General features: G+C 37.8%; 1 protein-coding gene across 2 annotated transcripts in view; it reads right to left on the reverse strand.

Annotated features, from left to right (window-relative positions):
• Positions 1-1,286: 1,286 nt before the first annotated feature.
• Positions 1,287-13,766, reverse strand: part of LOC106881356 (ankyrin repeat and LEM domain-containing protein 2) — a 64,612-nt gene continuing 52,132 nt past the window's right edge. The window contains exons 4-11 of one of the 2 annotated variants that reach the window (XM_052969319.2): positions 13,281-13,466; positions 12,134-12,256; positions 11,209-11,266; positions 10,099-10,307; positions 8,904-9,001; positions 5,901-6,764; positions 4,462-4,593; positions 1,287-2,804 (exon numbers count right to left, since the gene is read on the reverse strand). In XM_052969319.2, the coding sequence (XP_052825279.2) occupies positions 2,675-2,804; positions 4,462-4,593; positions 5,901-6,764; positions 8,904-9,001; positions 10,099-10,307; positions 11,209-11,266; positions 12,134-12,256; positions 13,281-13,466 (1,800 nt within the window). In that variant the 3' untranslated portion in view covers positions 1,287-2,674. The remainder of the gene's footprint in view (positions 2,805-4,461; positions 4,594-5,900; positions 6,765-8,903; positions 9,002-10,098; positions 10,308-11,208; positions 11,267-12,133; positions 12,257-13,280; positions 13,467-13,766) is intronic. The other variant, XM_089354956.1, reaches the window with a different exon arrangement.

Below are 13,766 nucleotides of genomic sequence, written 5' to 3' on the forward strand. Positions count from 1 at the left end.
CAGTCCAGCGGCACTGGCAACGATCTCGCTCGAATGTCTTTACACGTGCCAGGAAGGTGATACTGGCCACAGGTGCCATCACGATTTCGCTTTCGCTTGCCCCAACAGGACTTCGGAAGCCGAGTTTTGTGTCCATTGAAGGAGACGACGTTGGCATGGGTGCCAGCAGTTTCACCAATTCATGTTTGTTTTTTTTTTTATAAATTAACCCCCGAAAGGGTGGAAGGTAACATTGACCTCAGTGGGATTTGAACACAGAATGCAGAAAATCAGTATAAATACCGCGAAACACTGTATCTGATGCTTTAAACAACATGCCACCACTACAAGAAAAGTTTGGAATCAATAACAGCTTTGGCTGAATCTGACACAAAGAATCTTGACACTCCAACAAAAGCTGCTCACTAATGAGGTCAATTCAAAGCCAACTGACAACCTCAAAATAATTTACAAAATCAGAATATCTATTTATCAGGGAAATGCCGCCTGGGTAGGCAGTACCTACCCTGAATAAAACAGATCAATAGTAATATTTTCCTTTTATGGCAAAATATGCAGCTAATTCAATAAAATTATGAAGGTTACTCTGATTACTGTGCATAAACTCTTTTACTTGTTTCAGTCATTAGACTGCGGCCATGCTGGAGCACCGCCTTTAGTCAAGCAAATTGACCCCGGAACTTATTCTTTGTAAGCCTAGTGCTTATTCTATTGGTCTCATTTGCCAAACTGCTAAGTTATGCAAACACTGACAAGTGGTGGTGGTGGTGGTGGTGGGAACAAATTCAGACACAAAGCAACACACACACAAGACAGGCATCTTTCAGTTTCCACCTACCAAATCCACTCACAAGGCTTTGGTCAGCTTGAGGCTATAGTAGAAGACACTTGCCCAAGGTGCTACACAGTGGGACTGAACCTAGAACCATGTGGTTGGGAAACAAGCTTCTTACCACACAACCACGCCTAAATCTTTTTTTTTTTTTTAATGGGTTAGTCAGAGGAAGAAAAGCAGTGTCCCTGATATTAGCAGAAGCCCTGAGACAGTTGTGGAATATGGAGAGAGAGAGAGAGAAAGAAACTACAATTCATGGGCTGCTGTAGTGGGAAGCAGTAATTACAAGATATTGAGTTAACCTCAGACTAGGGACCTCACCTGATCTCTGTCAAAAGCACCAAAGGACCTCGTGGTAATGGTATCAGTGTTAAACTGGATCCAAATCCATGTTTAATGGGGGGTAAAAAAAATTACAAAAGTAAAATAAAGAATAAAAGCAAACAACAGATTTGTTTTGTTTTGTTTTGTTTTCTGTTCTTTCATGTTTTAATATGGAAGAATTAAGATTTGGTGGGTTGTAGGAGGTTGGGGGTGTTGTGTCATTAATGAAATAAAAGAATAATTGAAGGGCTTTATCAAAATTTTCATTTTCAATATAAAGCCATATTATTCTTTTAATGTACGTAAAAAAAAAAAATCCTAATGGAAATTAAAAAATAAGATAGGGATAAAAATAAAATAGAATTATTCTGTACACTTTGGAAAAGAATTCTTTATTATATACAAACACACACACAGACACACACATATACGCACATACACACACACACCTGCATATACACACAAACATACACAATACATATATATATATATATGTCCATATATGTATACATATACACATCTACACACATATACATACATGTATATGCACACACACACACACACATAAACATTCATACATGTACACACACACACACACATAAACATTCATACATGTACACACACACACACACACATAAACATTCATACATGTACACACACACACACACAGCTTTTTATTCTAATCTTAACCTCTGAATGTACAAAGGAAAGTTTAAAAAAAAAAAAAATTACATGAGAATTCTGTACAGTTTATAAAAGAATATAAGAATAAAAAAAAAAAAATTAAAAAAAAAAACAAAAAAACCCCAAAAAACTTGTTTGTTTAGCTCATATTCTTATCACAGTGTCTTGAAAGCACAATTGGTGCTTGATTAAAAACAATAAAAACAACAACAGCAGCAAAAGGAAATTAAAAATAAAATAGAATAAAAAAAAGCAACAACAATGAACTATTACAGACAGAACATAAACATCTGTACAGTTTTGAAATCATTTGGCATTTCTGTGAACTTTTAATCTATTTAAGAGACAAACTCTTTCTTCTGTCTTGTAAATTCTTCATCAGCTTCTTGCATTCCAAAAGGCAAAATAAAATTTCTTGTTTTCTTTCACTCTTTCTTTCCAAACCATTTAATGTCACATGCTCACACTTGTATCCATTTTACGGGTTTCAGTCTGTTGGACTGTGGTCATGCTGGAGCACTGTGTCAAAGTTAGTCTTAATCAACACCTCGCAACTATTGGGATATTTTGGCTTTTATCCGTCTCTGTTTTTTTGAGTGGTTAACATATATATATATATACACACACACACATATATATATATATATATATATATATATATATATATATATGTATATATATATATGTAAAACCTATGAAAATATTTTACAAAAATATTGTGTAAAATTAAAACAAGACCTGTGAAAGAAAATGAGAGACACAAAAAAAAAAAAAAAGGAAACTGAGAAGAAGCCCTTTAAAATTATAATGTCATTTGTGGTTGTCGTTGACTCAGCGACTTGGAGAGCCAAAAAGAGTTCTTCTGCTGCTGGGGTTACTAAGATGACTGTGTCGATGTGAAGGGGATAATGGTGACATTTCGTTTCTTGTAGTGTTGAAACATTTAACAGGACTTCGCCAACTGTTGAAAGAAAGAAAAAGATACAATTTAACAGTATAATGGAAATGACAATTATTATTATTATTATTATTATTATTACTGAGTGAGAGAGTAGCACATGCCATCAAAGTGACACTGGGGTACAAATATACAAAGCCCAATATACCCATCATGACTACTCGTCTGATAAGGGTACACCAGGCACATGCATCACAACCATATGTGCGCGACATGGTGATCTCATATCAAGATAAACAGTGCATGACCTTGCAGTTGGGGCCCAGTTAGAATTTTCTTCAGGTTGAGTAGCCAATCCCACTCAAAAGATCCCTGAATGATGGTTGTTTAAGGATGATAAATGAAACATCCATGTTTCTAGAGGTGAATTATTCAAGCCCCAAAGAATTCCCCTCAACACATGGCTATGATGCTCCCCTACTACTCCTGCTTGTGGTCAGAGATGCACATACTGTCAGCCACTAAGGGACATGCCCATATTATAATTGTTTCAAATGGTGAGCAGGCAGAATCGTTAGCACATTGGGTAAAATGCTTTGAGGCATTTCGTCCAGCTTTGTGATTTGAGTTCAAATTCTGCTGAGGTTGACTCTGCCCTTCATTCTTTCGGGGTCAATGAAATAAGTACTAGTTGAGCGCTGGGGTTAATGTAATCCACTTACCCCTCACCCTAAATTGCTAGCCTTGTGTCAAAATTAGGAAAAGTTTATTATTATTATTATTATTATTATTATTATTATTATTATTATTAAAAAGGGAAGCAACCTGGCAGAATTGTTAGCATGTTGGCCAAAATGCCTAGCAGCATTTCTTCTGGCTTTATATTTTGAGTTCAAATTCCACCAAGGTTGACTTTACCTTTCATCTTTTCGGGATTGATAAAACAAATACCAGTCAAGTAAACCCCAACACCTCGAAATTTAGTGGGGGTGGGGGAGGGGGGGGCAGTCAATTAGATCGACGCCAGTGTTGCACTGGCACTTAATTTCTTGACCCTGAAAGGATGAAAGGCAAAGTCAACCTTGACAGAATCTGAACTCAGAACGAAAAGATGGATAAAATACCACTAAGCATTTTGCCTGGCGTGCTAATGGTTCTGCCAGCTCACCACCTTTATAATAATAATAATAATCCTTTCAACTAAAGGCACAAGGCTTGAACTTTGGGGGCAGGGGACTAGTTATTACATCAACCCCAGTGTTTCACCGGTACTTAATTTATCAACTCCAAAAGGATGAAAGGCAAAGTCGACCTCGGAGGAATTCAAACTCAGAACATAGCAACAGGTGAAATACTGCGAAGCATTTCACACGGTGTGCTAACAATTCTGCTAGCTTGTCACCTTAATAACAACAACAATAATGGTTTTCAAATTTTGGCACAAGGCCAGTAATTTCTGGGTGGGTGGGTAAATCAATTACATTGTCCTGAATGATCACCTAGTACTTATTTTATCAACTCTGAAAGGATGGAAGGCAAAGTTGACATCAGCAGAATTTGAACTCAGAACCCAAAAGATGGACCAAGTGCCACTAAGCACTTTGCCTGGTGTGCTAATGATTCTGGCAGCTTGTCACCTTAATAATAATAAGTATGATATATATTAGATGATGATGAATGACAACGGTATTGTTGATGAAGATATGAGGTCGGGGCTTACCTGTGTTGCTCATCAGTTGTGAAAGATTTCACTTTCTGAAACCACTTGTGTATGTAGGGATACGTTCGAGAGTCCAGCTCTACATCTTTAACACACCGGTAGACGTCCAGGTCCAACTTTGAGGGTTCAAACCTACAAACAAACACATTTTAGATCAACATTTTTCAAAAGCCACAGTATGGCCATTGGGCCTGGTAGAAATATTAACCGAATTCCCTTCCAATCATATCCTACTGTCTAATGTAAAGTAAAAATACACTGGATCATGTAGCCCTACATGTAGGTAGACTAATATCATTTAATATCTACCGAGACCTTTGGCAATATACCATGTTTTGAGAAGACCTGTCAAGCCAAGTGAGATCGTAGTTATGGCCAATGCTGGTGTTTCATGACTGGCACCTACTACTCTCTTGGAGTGGTTGGCGTTAGGAAGGGTATTCAGCCATAGAAACTATGCCAAATCAGGCTGAAACCTGGTGCAGCTTCCCAGCTTACCATCGAACCCATGCCAGCATAGAAAACGGATGCTTTTCTGTGCTTGCATGGATTGGATGGAGTTTATTGACACATTTTCTACAGGCAGGTGTCCTGATGCCCTTCCTGTCACTAACTCTCATGTTTCCAAGCAAGGTTACTATTTCCCCTTCACCAGGCAGTTTTTAGCAGAATATTAGAAATGAATGACATTTATTTATATGTCAAGACATGAAGATACAAACATACTCACAGCCACACACATACATACGATAGGCTTCTTTCAGATTCTGCTTACCAAATCCACTCACAAGGCTTCGATCAACCTGGAGCTCTTGCAGGGCCCAATACACTTGCCCAAAGTGTCACACAGAGGGTCTGAACCTGGAACCATGTGGTTGAGAAGCAAATTTCTTTGCCACACACCCATACCTACACCTACTACCTGAAGTGGGCGAAACAAACAAAAAACCAGATGGAAAAGTTATGGTTAGAACACCTTTGATAATAAGTCTTCTGGTACAAAAGGTAAAGCTACCTTCTTGAGTCATAGCGGCTCATAAGGGCAGGTTTCCTAATTTCACTGGTCTGTTGCAGGATTATTCATTTTTGCCAGTTGAGTGGACTGGAGCAATGTGAAATGAAGTGTTTTGCTCAAGAACACAACGCGTTACTTGGTCCAGGAATTGAAACCACAATCTTACGATCATGAGTCCAACACCCCAACCACTAAGTCACATGCTTCCACTATAGGTCTTCTGGACACCATAGGGTAGATGTGGGGGTTAAACAAAGTCAGTAATGGAACACTGAGAGCAGTATAGGGAGATAAGTGGAAAATTTGTGTGTGTGAGAGAGAGAGAGATATAAGAGAAAGAAATGAGAAAGAAAAAGAGGAAGAGATAGATGGATAGATAAATAGATAGAGAGAGGTCAAAAGATCAAGCAGCAGAATTACTTACCCATTAAGGTATATATTTATGACAGATTTTGACTTTGGTGGTGAGCGAGCTGGTTTGGCTGGGACATCTATGTTGAGGCCAGTTGGTGAGGAGACATTTAAAAGGACGGTATCGGAGGGCAAGGTAACATTGTCTTTCGTTGGCGTTGATGGTGATAGGGGACAAGCACTGGTTTTAGCTAAAGACACAGTGATAGGCTGTTTGTCGTGGACAGTGCCGAACACATCGCTAAGATTTGAAAATGTGGTGTAGATGGAATGATGGTGATCGTCTTTTGTGTCGACAACGTCCATCCACGCAGTATTGCTAGTTACAGAACCATCAGTATCTTGGCTGCTGCCAACGATGACCAGTTTGGTGCCAAACTCTTTGGCAAGTGAGTCCATAATCTCATTGAAGTCTTTCATGCCTGATATTTTTTTATGACTTTTAAAATGCTTGTTGATTGAGATGAACATTTTGCTTGTCTGGCCTTCTTTCACCTGCTCTTCCTCTTCTTTTTCCTTTTCGGTTACAACTGGCACAGAATTATTTTGATCAAAATTATCTTCCTGCTTTTTACTTTGCTGCTGACTTGTGGGGGAATCACTAGAAATTAGCGACTGGCCAAAACCAGAAACATTTTTGTTGCTGTCAACGGTAAACATGTTCTTGAGTGATTTTATTGACTCAATGGTTTTCTGTGAAGTGATGTTTTCAGTTACATGAAGAGCCTCCAGACTGCGGTGAACATTGAATGTTAAGAACTGGTTTTGGAGGTAGGTCTCGAACTTCTCAAGCCCTTCAGGTTTAGAAATATCAGTGTAAATACCCAAAAAGTCCCAATATTCTCGCCACCCGAATTTGTATTTTTGAGCAAGTTGTCTGTGGAAAGAAAAAGAATGACACAAAAATTTTTTTTTTTTTTAAAGTGATTAAACACTTAAATTCATAATTATTATCAGAAAAATATAATTCAATAAACAAGAGTTATAGAAAAAATAAAATAATACTAGTAAAGATAAACTGAACTACAAAACCTCATCTCTGCCACTCCATTCAATGCCAAATCATGCAAAGGGTATGTAAACGACCGTGTGAAGTGAGGTGACGAGAATGGCTCCTTTGCACATCACATGGTCGATACAATAAATATGAAAAGAATAAATGCCAGAAGGAAAAGAGAGACACAAACGGGGTACAATGTTTAAGAGAAGATTTTATTTATATGTCAACATGTGTGTGCATCATATATACATAATAATAGACAGGCCATCATGAGAACAAAGTGTGTGTGTACAATTTGAAAAATAGGGCAGATTCCCCCCCCCCCCCCCCCCCCACTTATTTTGTGATTTAGGTGGGATTTTTGAAAAACAAGGAATTCACGGCAGTGTTCAGCGAACAAATTAAACACTACCTGGCAGTGGCTAAAAGACAAACTGATCAAGTTTATGTATAAATTTTCTTTTTATATGTTCGTTTCCATTTACACAATATTAAAACAATGGCTAAAAATTTTCTGAAGCAGCACCCCCGCCACTAATTTTATCTACAAGCTGCCACTGCTCCTCAGTATAATAATTAAAAGGGTTGAAGCCAGATGAATATGGAGACTATTGTGTCCAGTAACTTCTTATGCAAATCAATAAGAGAGCTTGTATGTGCTGGCCTAAATTGCAAGAAATAGCAGCCAAATCCTCAAACCACACTACTAAGATTAAAAAGAAAAAAAAAACAAAAAACAAGACATATTGAATACTATAGTTCTGAACAAACAAAGACATGTTGGCCATGGTTAGAATGTCTTTGATCACAGAGCTGTTGAATTAGGATGTACTTGAGCTAACAACAATCACCAGCCGCAGTAGGACCACTACCACAACCGCCTTATAATTTTGTCTTTTGACAATTAAAATAATAAAAACGTTTCATATGCTTTTGTCTAATGAATTATAATTACTGTATTTACATTGTTCAATGGTCAGTGTTCCCCTTTTGAAAGACAACAGTATTAATTGAAGGAAATCCGGCTGTTATTTCTAGCAAGTCAAGCAACCAAATAAATGCCCCCTCACTGGTTTGTGCAAAAACTCTGCGTATATTAAGAAGTGTTTGAGTGCACAAACTTCTCTATTAACCACTGAAATCATCGAAAGAGCATTACTAAAAACTTTCTGTTCATATAGTATCTATGTAACAAGATGGCACTGTGAAGCATATTTCACTTCAAATAAGCTACACAAAACAAAGGATTTAAAATTACTGCTGCAAGCTAATTAATTAGTATTCTCTCCTACTGCTCACAGTGGTGAGCAGTACCAAGCAATTTAATTAATTTACATCTAAGTAAGCTGAGCCATTTAAGAGTGCAGCGTCTTGACAACAGACAACATGACCTATCACATCAGTAATAACGAAAGAGGAATCCAACAATAGCATAATAGATAAGAATGTGGCTATGTGGTAAAGAAGCTACCCTTCGCATCTGTGGTGTTCCAGCTTTGGCATTTGCTCCCTAATCGAAACTTGATTCGTTCTTTGCCATAGCTTCATATTGCTTATGTGTTCAGACCATCTGATTTTAAGTATACTACGCAAGCACCTGTTGATGAATGATTGTATTTGCTTATTTGACTCAACTGTTGTTCGCTATGTCTCAGCCCCATACAATAACACCACTTTTACGCTAGTCTTAAAAATTCTTATTTTGTTCTTTGTTGAAATTACACTTGCGCTCCATACTTTTTTCTAGTACTGTGGGAGGAAATATTACCTTACTTGGAAGCAGGTAAGGGTTGGCTGGAAGATAACTAGGGTGTAGCCAATTTGCCTCGATACACTGTCCAACCCACGCAAGCATTGGAAAGTGGACATTTAAAACAACAATGATGATATATATATATATACACACACACATACATACACACATTCATATAAGATATAAGTAGCAAGAAAGAGAGAGAGAGAGATAAGGAGAGGGAGAGTGAGAGACAGAAAAAGTAGATGAAAAAAGATAGTTACCGTCCAATACGCTCATATCCTTTCTCTTGGTCAGATCTCAGATCATCAATAGTCTCCTTATCTCGGGAAGGTTTCCAATTCCTTCTGAAGTCATTAGCCTAATGAAAAGAGAAACAGTGAAAGTGTGAGAGAGAGAGAGAGAGAGAGAGAGAGAGAGAAAGAGAGAGAGAGAGAGAGAGAAAGAGAGAAAGAGAGAGAGAGAGAGAAAAAGAGAGAGAGAGAGAGAAAAGAGAAAAGTGATGGTATCTCTCTTTCTTTCTAACAATCCTGCATGGCATTTACAAACTACATTTAATTCTTTTGTGACTGCATTTCTGTTGCAATACATTGCTTTCATTTCAATTGATTTTGAAAATAATGAAGAACTTAGTAAAATAACCATCAATATTAAATGGGTTTAAGGCAGCATGTGAAAAGTTTTCTTCCTACGTGTAAGGCTGAGAGGTAGACTGGAGCCTGGTACAGCCCTTCAGCTTACCAGTTCCGGACAAAGTGTCTAACCCAAGGGTTCTCAACATACAGTATGTGCAGGACCAACTGGGTGTGTTTTATACGCATGTGATTCAAGTGTGTGGTAGTGTTCATTGGGAGAGGGAAAAAGAGGAATGGAAAAACAAAAATTAAATCTAATAAAGTACAAGTACTGGAATAAAGGGAAATAATAATTGCATGATCGTTGCCAGAGCAACTGCCTGGCTTCCGTGCCAGTGGCACGAAAATAGCACCATTTGAGCATGATCGTTACGAGCATCGCCTTCCTGGCACGCGAAAAGACATTCAAGTGAGATCGTTGCCAGTGCCGCTGGACTGGCTCCTGTGCAGGTAGCACGTAAAATACACCATTTTGAGCGTGGCTGTTGCCGGTACCGCCTGACTGACCTTTCGTGCTGGTGGCACGTAAAAGCACCCACTACGCTCTCAGAGTGGTTGGCGTTAGGAAGGGCATCCAGCTGTAGAGACTCTGCCAAATCAGATTGGAGCCTGGTGTAGCCATCTGGTTCACCAGTCCTCAGTTAAATCGTCCAACCCATGCCAGCATGGAAAGCAGACGTCAAACAATGATGATGATGATGACGAATAAGGCTGAGAGGCAAGCAAGGCTGAAGGAAAAGTACAGAGTAAGGAGATGAGGAAAGAGAGAAAAACAGAAAAAAAAAGCAAGAGAGGCATCAAAGATAAAAATAGAATAAGTTACTTGTTCAGGGGACATTGGCCCAGCATAAGCTTTGACAACACTGGACAACATACGAGAGCTCAGTGGTGACCCTTCGGGGGAGTCCACTGAAGGCACTTGATTGAAAGGTGGACTCTGAGCATCACAAGTATACACTGGACTGCAAGGTTGACCTATCCGAGGTGGACTTAGGTTATCTCCATCTCTATATAAAGGCACATAACAGCGTTCTGAAAAATAGAAATAAAAATTCATATATATATATATAATAATACAAAGAATAAGTATGCATGTATACCCACATATATTTTTTTTCTCTTTTTTTTCTTCTTAAGTTTCAGCTTAGAGCTGCGGCCATGCTGATGCACACTTACATCTACATGTGTATATAGATGCATATCAGGGTACAGGACGTTAGCAAAATAAACTACAGACAACGGAACGAACACATAGGAAAACAGATAGCCACTTGGAATTATTCCTTCGTCAGCTGCCTCTATTCTAACTAGACGTTTCGAAGATAAGGCAGAACGTACATACACACACACATATATATATATATATATATATATATATATATATATATCAGACGAATGTATGTATGTTTGTCCTTTAATTGGAATTCTTCCCTTAGAATTCTAATGTCTTTTCTTCTTTGCTTGCAAATTTTTTAAAAAGGTCGTATAATTATGAAAGCTTGTATTGAAATAATCAGTATATGACTTAACTTATTAAACAAAGTTCAACAAATTCATTTATATTTATGAAATGAATGAGATTGGATGTTAAAACAAATTATAGATTTTTATTTTTCATATTCCAATACAGTTGTTTCATACAAACGGACCAAGATATTCATAAATAGAACATTGTAATAGTCAAATTTGTATTTTTCAGAAGGTAATATTTAAAGGAAAATAAAAAGATGTTGGTGCTAATATATCTAATATTTAATTTGATTTGAGGAAGTCAAATTAAATATTAGATATATTAGCACCTACGCTCTTAGTTATCAACAAAAACAAGAATACAAATATAAATGCAACAAGAACAAAAAAATAATATAAAACAAATATAAAATTGACAGTAAAAACAGTGTAAGCGAAATATATATATACATGATGTAGGTACCTTCTAAGAATCTCTCAATCTGTTTTCGTGAAGAAGCACTAATTGATTCTGGTATCAACTGCAATGAAATAATACAAAAAGACTTTCCTAAAATATAGATTACTAATGTACAAGTGTATGCAAGTTCATTCATTCATTCATGCACACACATATTGTGTTAACCACCATGGCTTGTTACTAGATACTTAAATAACACGAGTACTAAATACTCTTTACTCTTTTACTGGTTTCAGTCATTTGACAGCGGCCATGCTGGAGCACCGCCTTTTAGTCAAGTAAATCAAACCCAGGACTTATTCTTTGGAAGCCTAGTACTTATTCTATCGGGACTCTTTTGCTGAAACGCTAAGTTACGGGGACGTAAACACACCACCATCGGTTGTCAAACGATGCTGGGGGGACAAACACAGACACAAACATATACATATATATACATATATACGACAGGCTTCTTTCAGTTTCCGTCTACTAAATCCACTCACAAGGCTTTGGTCGGCCCGAGGCTATAGTAGAAGACACTTGCTCAAGGTGCCACACAGTGGGAGTGAACCCGGAACCATGTGGTTGGTAAGCAAGCTACTTACCACACAGCCACTCCTAGGCCTAAATATTAATGTTTAATTATGAAATATTGTAAAAATGCAAAAAAATTACATGATGCACTATCTGGTAAAGGAATTGAAACCATGATTTCGCAATGGTGAGTGCAACACCCTAACCACACAGTCCTGTGCCCTCATGTATACACACACACACACTAGCAACCCTTTCCACCCACCTACTAGTATGCTGCTAACAACATACTACTATTGCAATTCCCACTACCTACTACACACATTCTTCTGCAAAAGAGAAAATCAATTCTATACGCAACAACTGTAACGCATTCAAAACAAAAGGTACAAAAAAGCAGGAAGCAACTCACATCCAGTGGAGTTTTGTTAAATTTATTCCTTGCATTTATTTTGGTCAATGGATGGTTCACAAGGACTTCGATGATGCCTTTGTAGCCAGCCTTGCAAGCAAAGTGTAGTGGTGTTTCACATGACTGTAGTAAAAGAAAGAAAGAAAATGGATGTAAAATAGGAAAAAAACAACCAAACCAAACACAAATAAATAGCTACAAATAAACATATCAAACTGTCAATGCGTGAGGCCAGGTAATAAGGTAGCCCCTGTATGGTTGTTTGACCTGTTAAAAATAGCAGTCAAATCAAACTACTGTTTTAAAAAAAAGAAATAAAAAATGGAGAGGGAAATATTGGATTATGTAGTTCTAAATACACTATATCTGAGAGGAAAATGGCCAAAGACACATGGGGTGTTTCATAATAGGAATGCCTTTGATCGTGAAGCTGCAAGATTAGAACTGACCTGGAGTTTAACAAGTGAAAGTCAAGTAGATAACCCTTGCACCACAGCTCTCCATGACCAGCACAGCGATGGGCTTATCCCGGTTCACTCGCTGTTACTGGTTGGTTTCTTTCCCTCCACTTACACTCCATCCAAGATGGAGACAAGTACCAACATCTCATGCAGCAGGTTTGATAATTGCCGAGAATTCTTTATATGAAACCAATGGTAGCCTTGTTAACTCACAAATAAAGATTCATCCACCAATGCAGTGTTAAGCACTCATTCTTGCTGTTTGTTATTAGAGTGTATGTATGTATGTATATGTCTCGTTCACAGGGGAGTTTTATCAACAATTCTGGGGAGTGGCCATGGGAACGACAATGGGCCCCAACTATGCGAACCTGTTCGTTGGTTACGTTGAGGCCTAAATACCTTCAAGATTCACTGGTCCCACTCCCGAACTATACGGTCACAACGGGGTATGTGAGAAGCAATAAGATAGGGTGAGTCAAGACACTGAAGGCAATATCTGTCAATCATTGTGGAAAGGATTGAGAGGCCCCATCATATAACATCCCAAAGAAATACCAATGATGATCCATAGAACTGGAAGGACTTTGCAAGCCAACCCCTGGACACAGGGTGGGCACCTGGCTAGTAATGAGATTTGTATTTAGATATATAAGGAATATAAAGGGTAAACAGACAATACAAACCCCTTTGTCTGGTGTGTTAAGGTAGTAATCTATTAGACGCTCTGTTCTATCACATATACTATCATCATTGATACCATACAATTTGCAGAAGAAATTTGGATCCTGGATGACTTCGAGGATTATTTTGATAATCTCAGGCTTATTCATTTTGGCAGCGATATGAAAAGCGTTGTAACGGGCACCCACCTGAAATAGAGAAAAAAAAACAAGCAAGAATTACAATCAGATGAATTATCTAGGGAATAAGGAGTTATTTAGTGTCTGATTTCAAGAGTTCTGACACAGTGGAGGGAGAAGAAGGGGGGAAACATTAATTGTAGATCCGTTTCTTCTTTATATGTTCACAACATTTCAATCAATATGTCCTTCATATGATATGAACAATGATGATATCCAAAGCATTTAATAACGATATCAACATTGATAATGACAATGACATTTTTCATCATCATCATTTGCTATTCTTATACCTAGTCGGCAAGTGAA

This window comes from Octopus bimaculoides, chromosome 7 (assembly GCF_046866305.1).
Source record: "Octopus bimaculoides isolate indiv1 chromosome 7, ASM4686630v1, whole genome shotgun sequence".
Taxonomy (NCBI): Eukaryota; Metazoa; Mollusca; class Cephalopoda; order Octopoda; family Octopodidae; genus Octopus; species Octopus bimaculoides.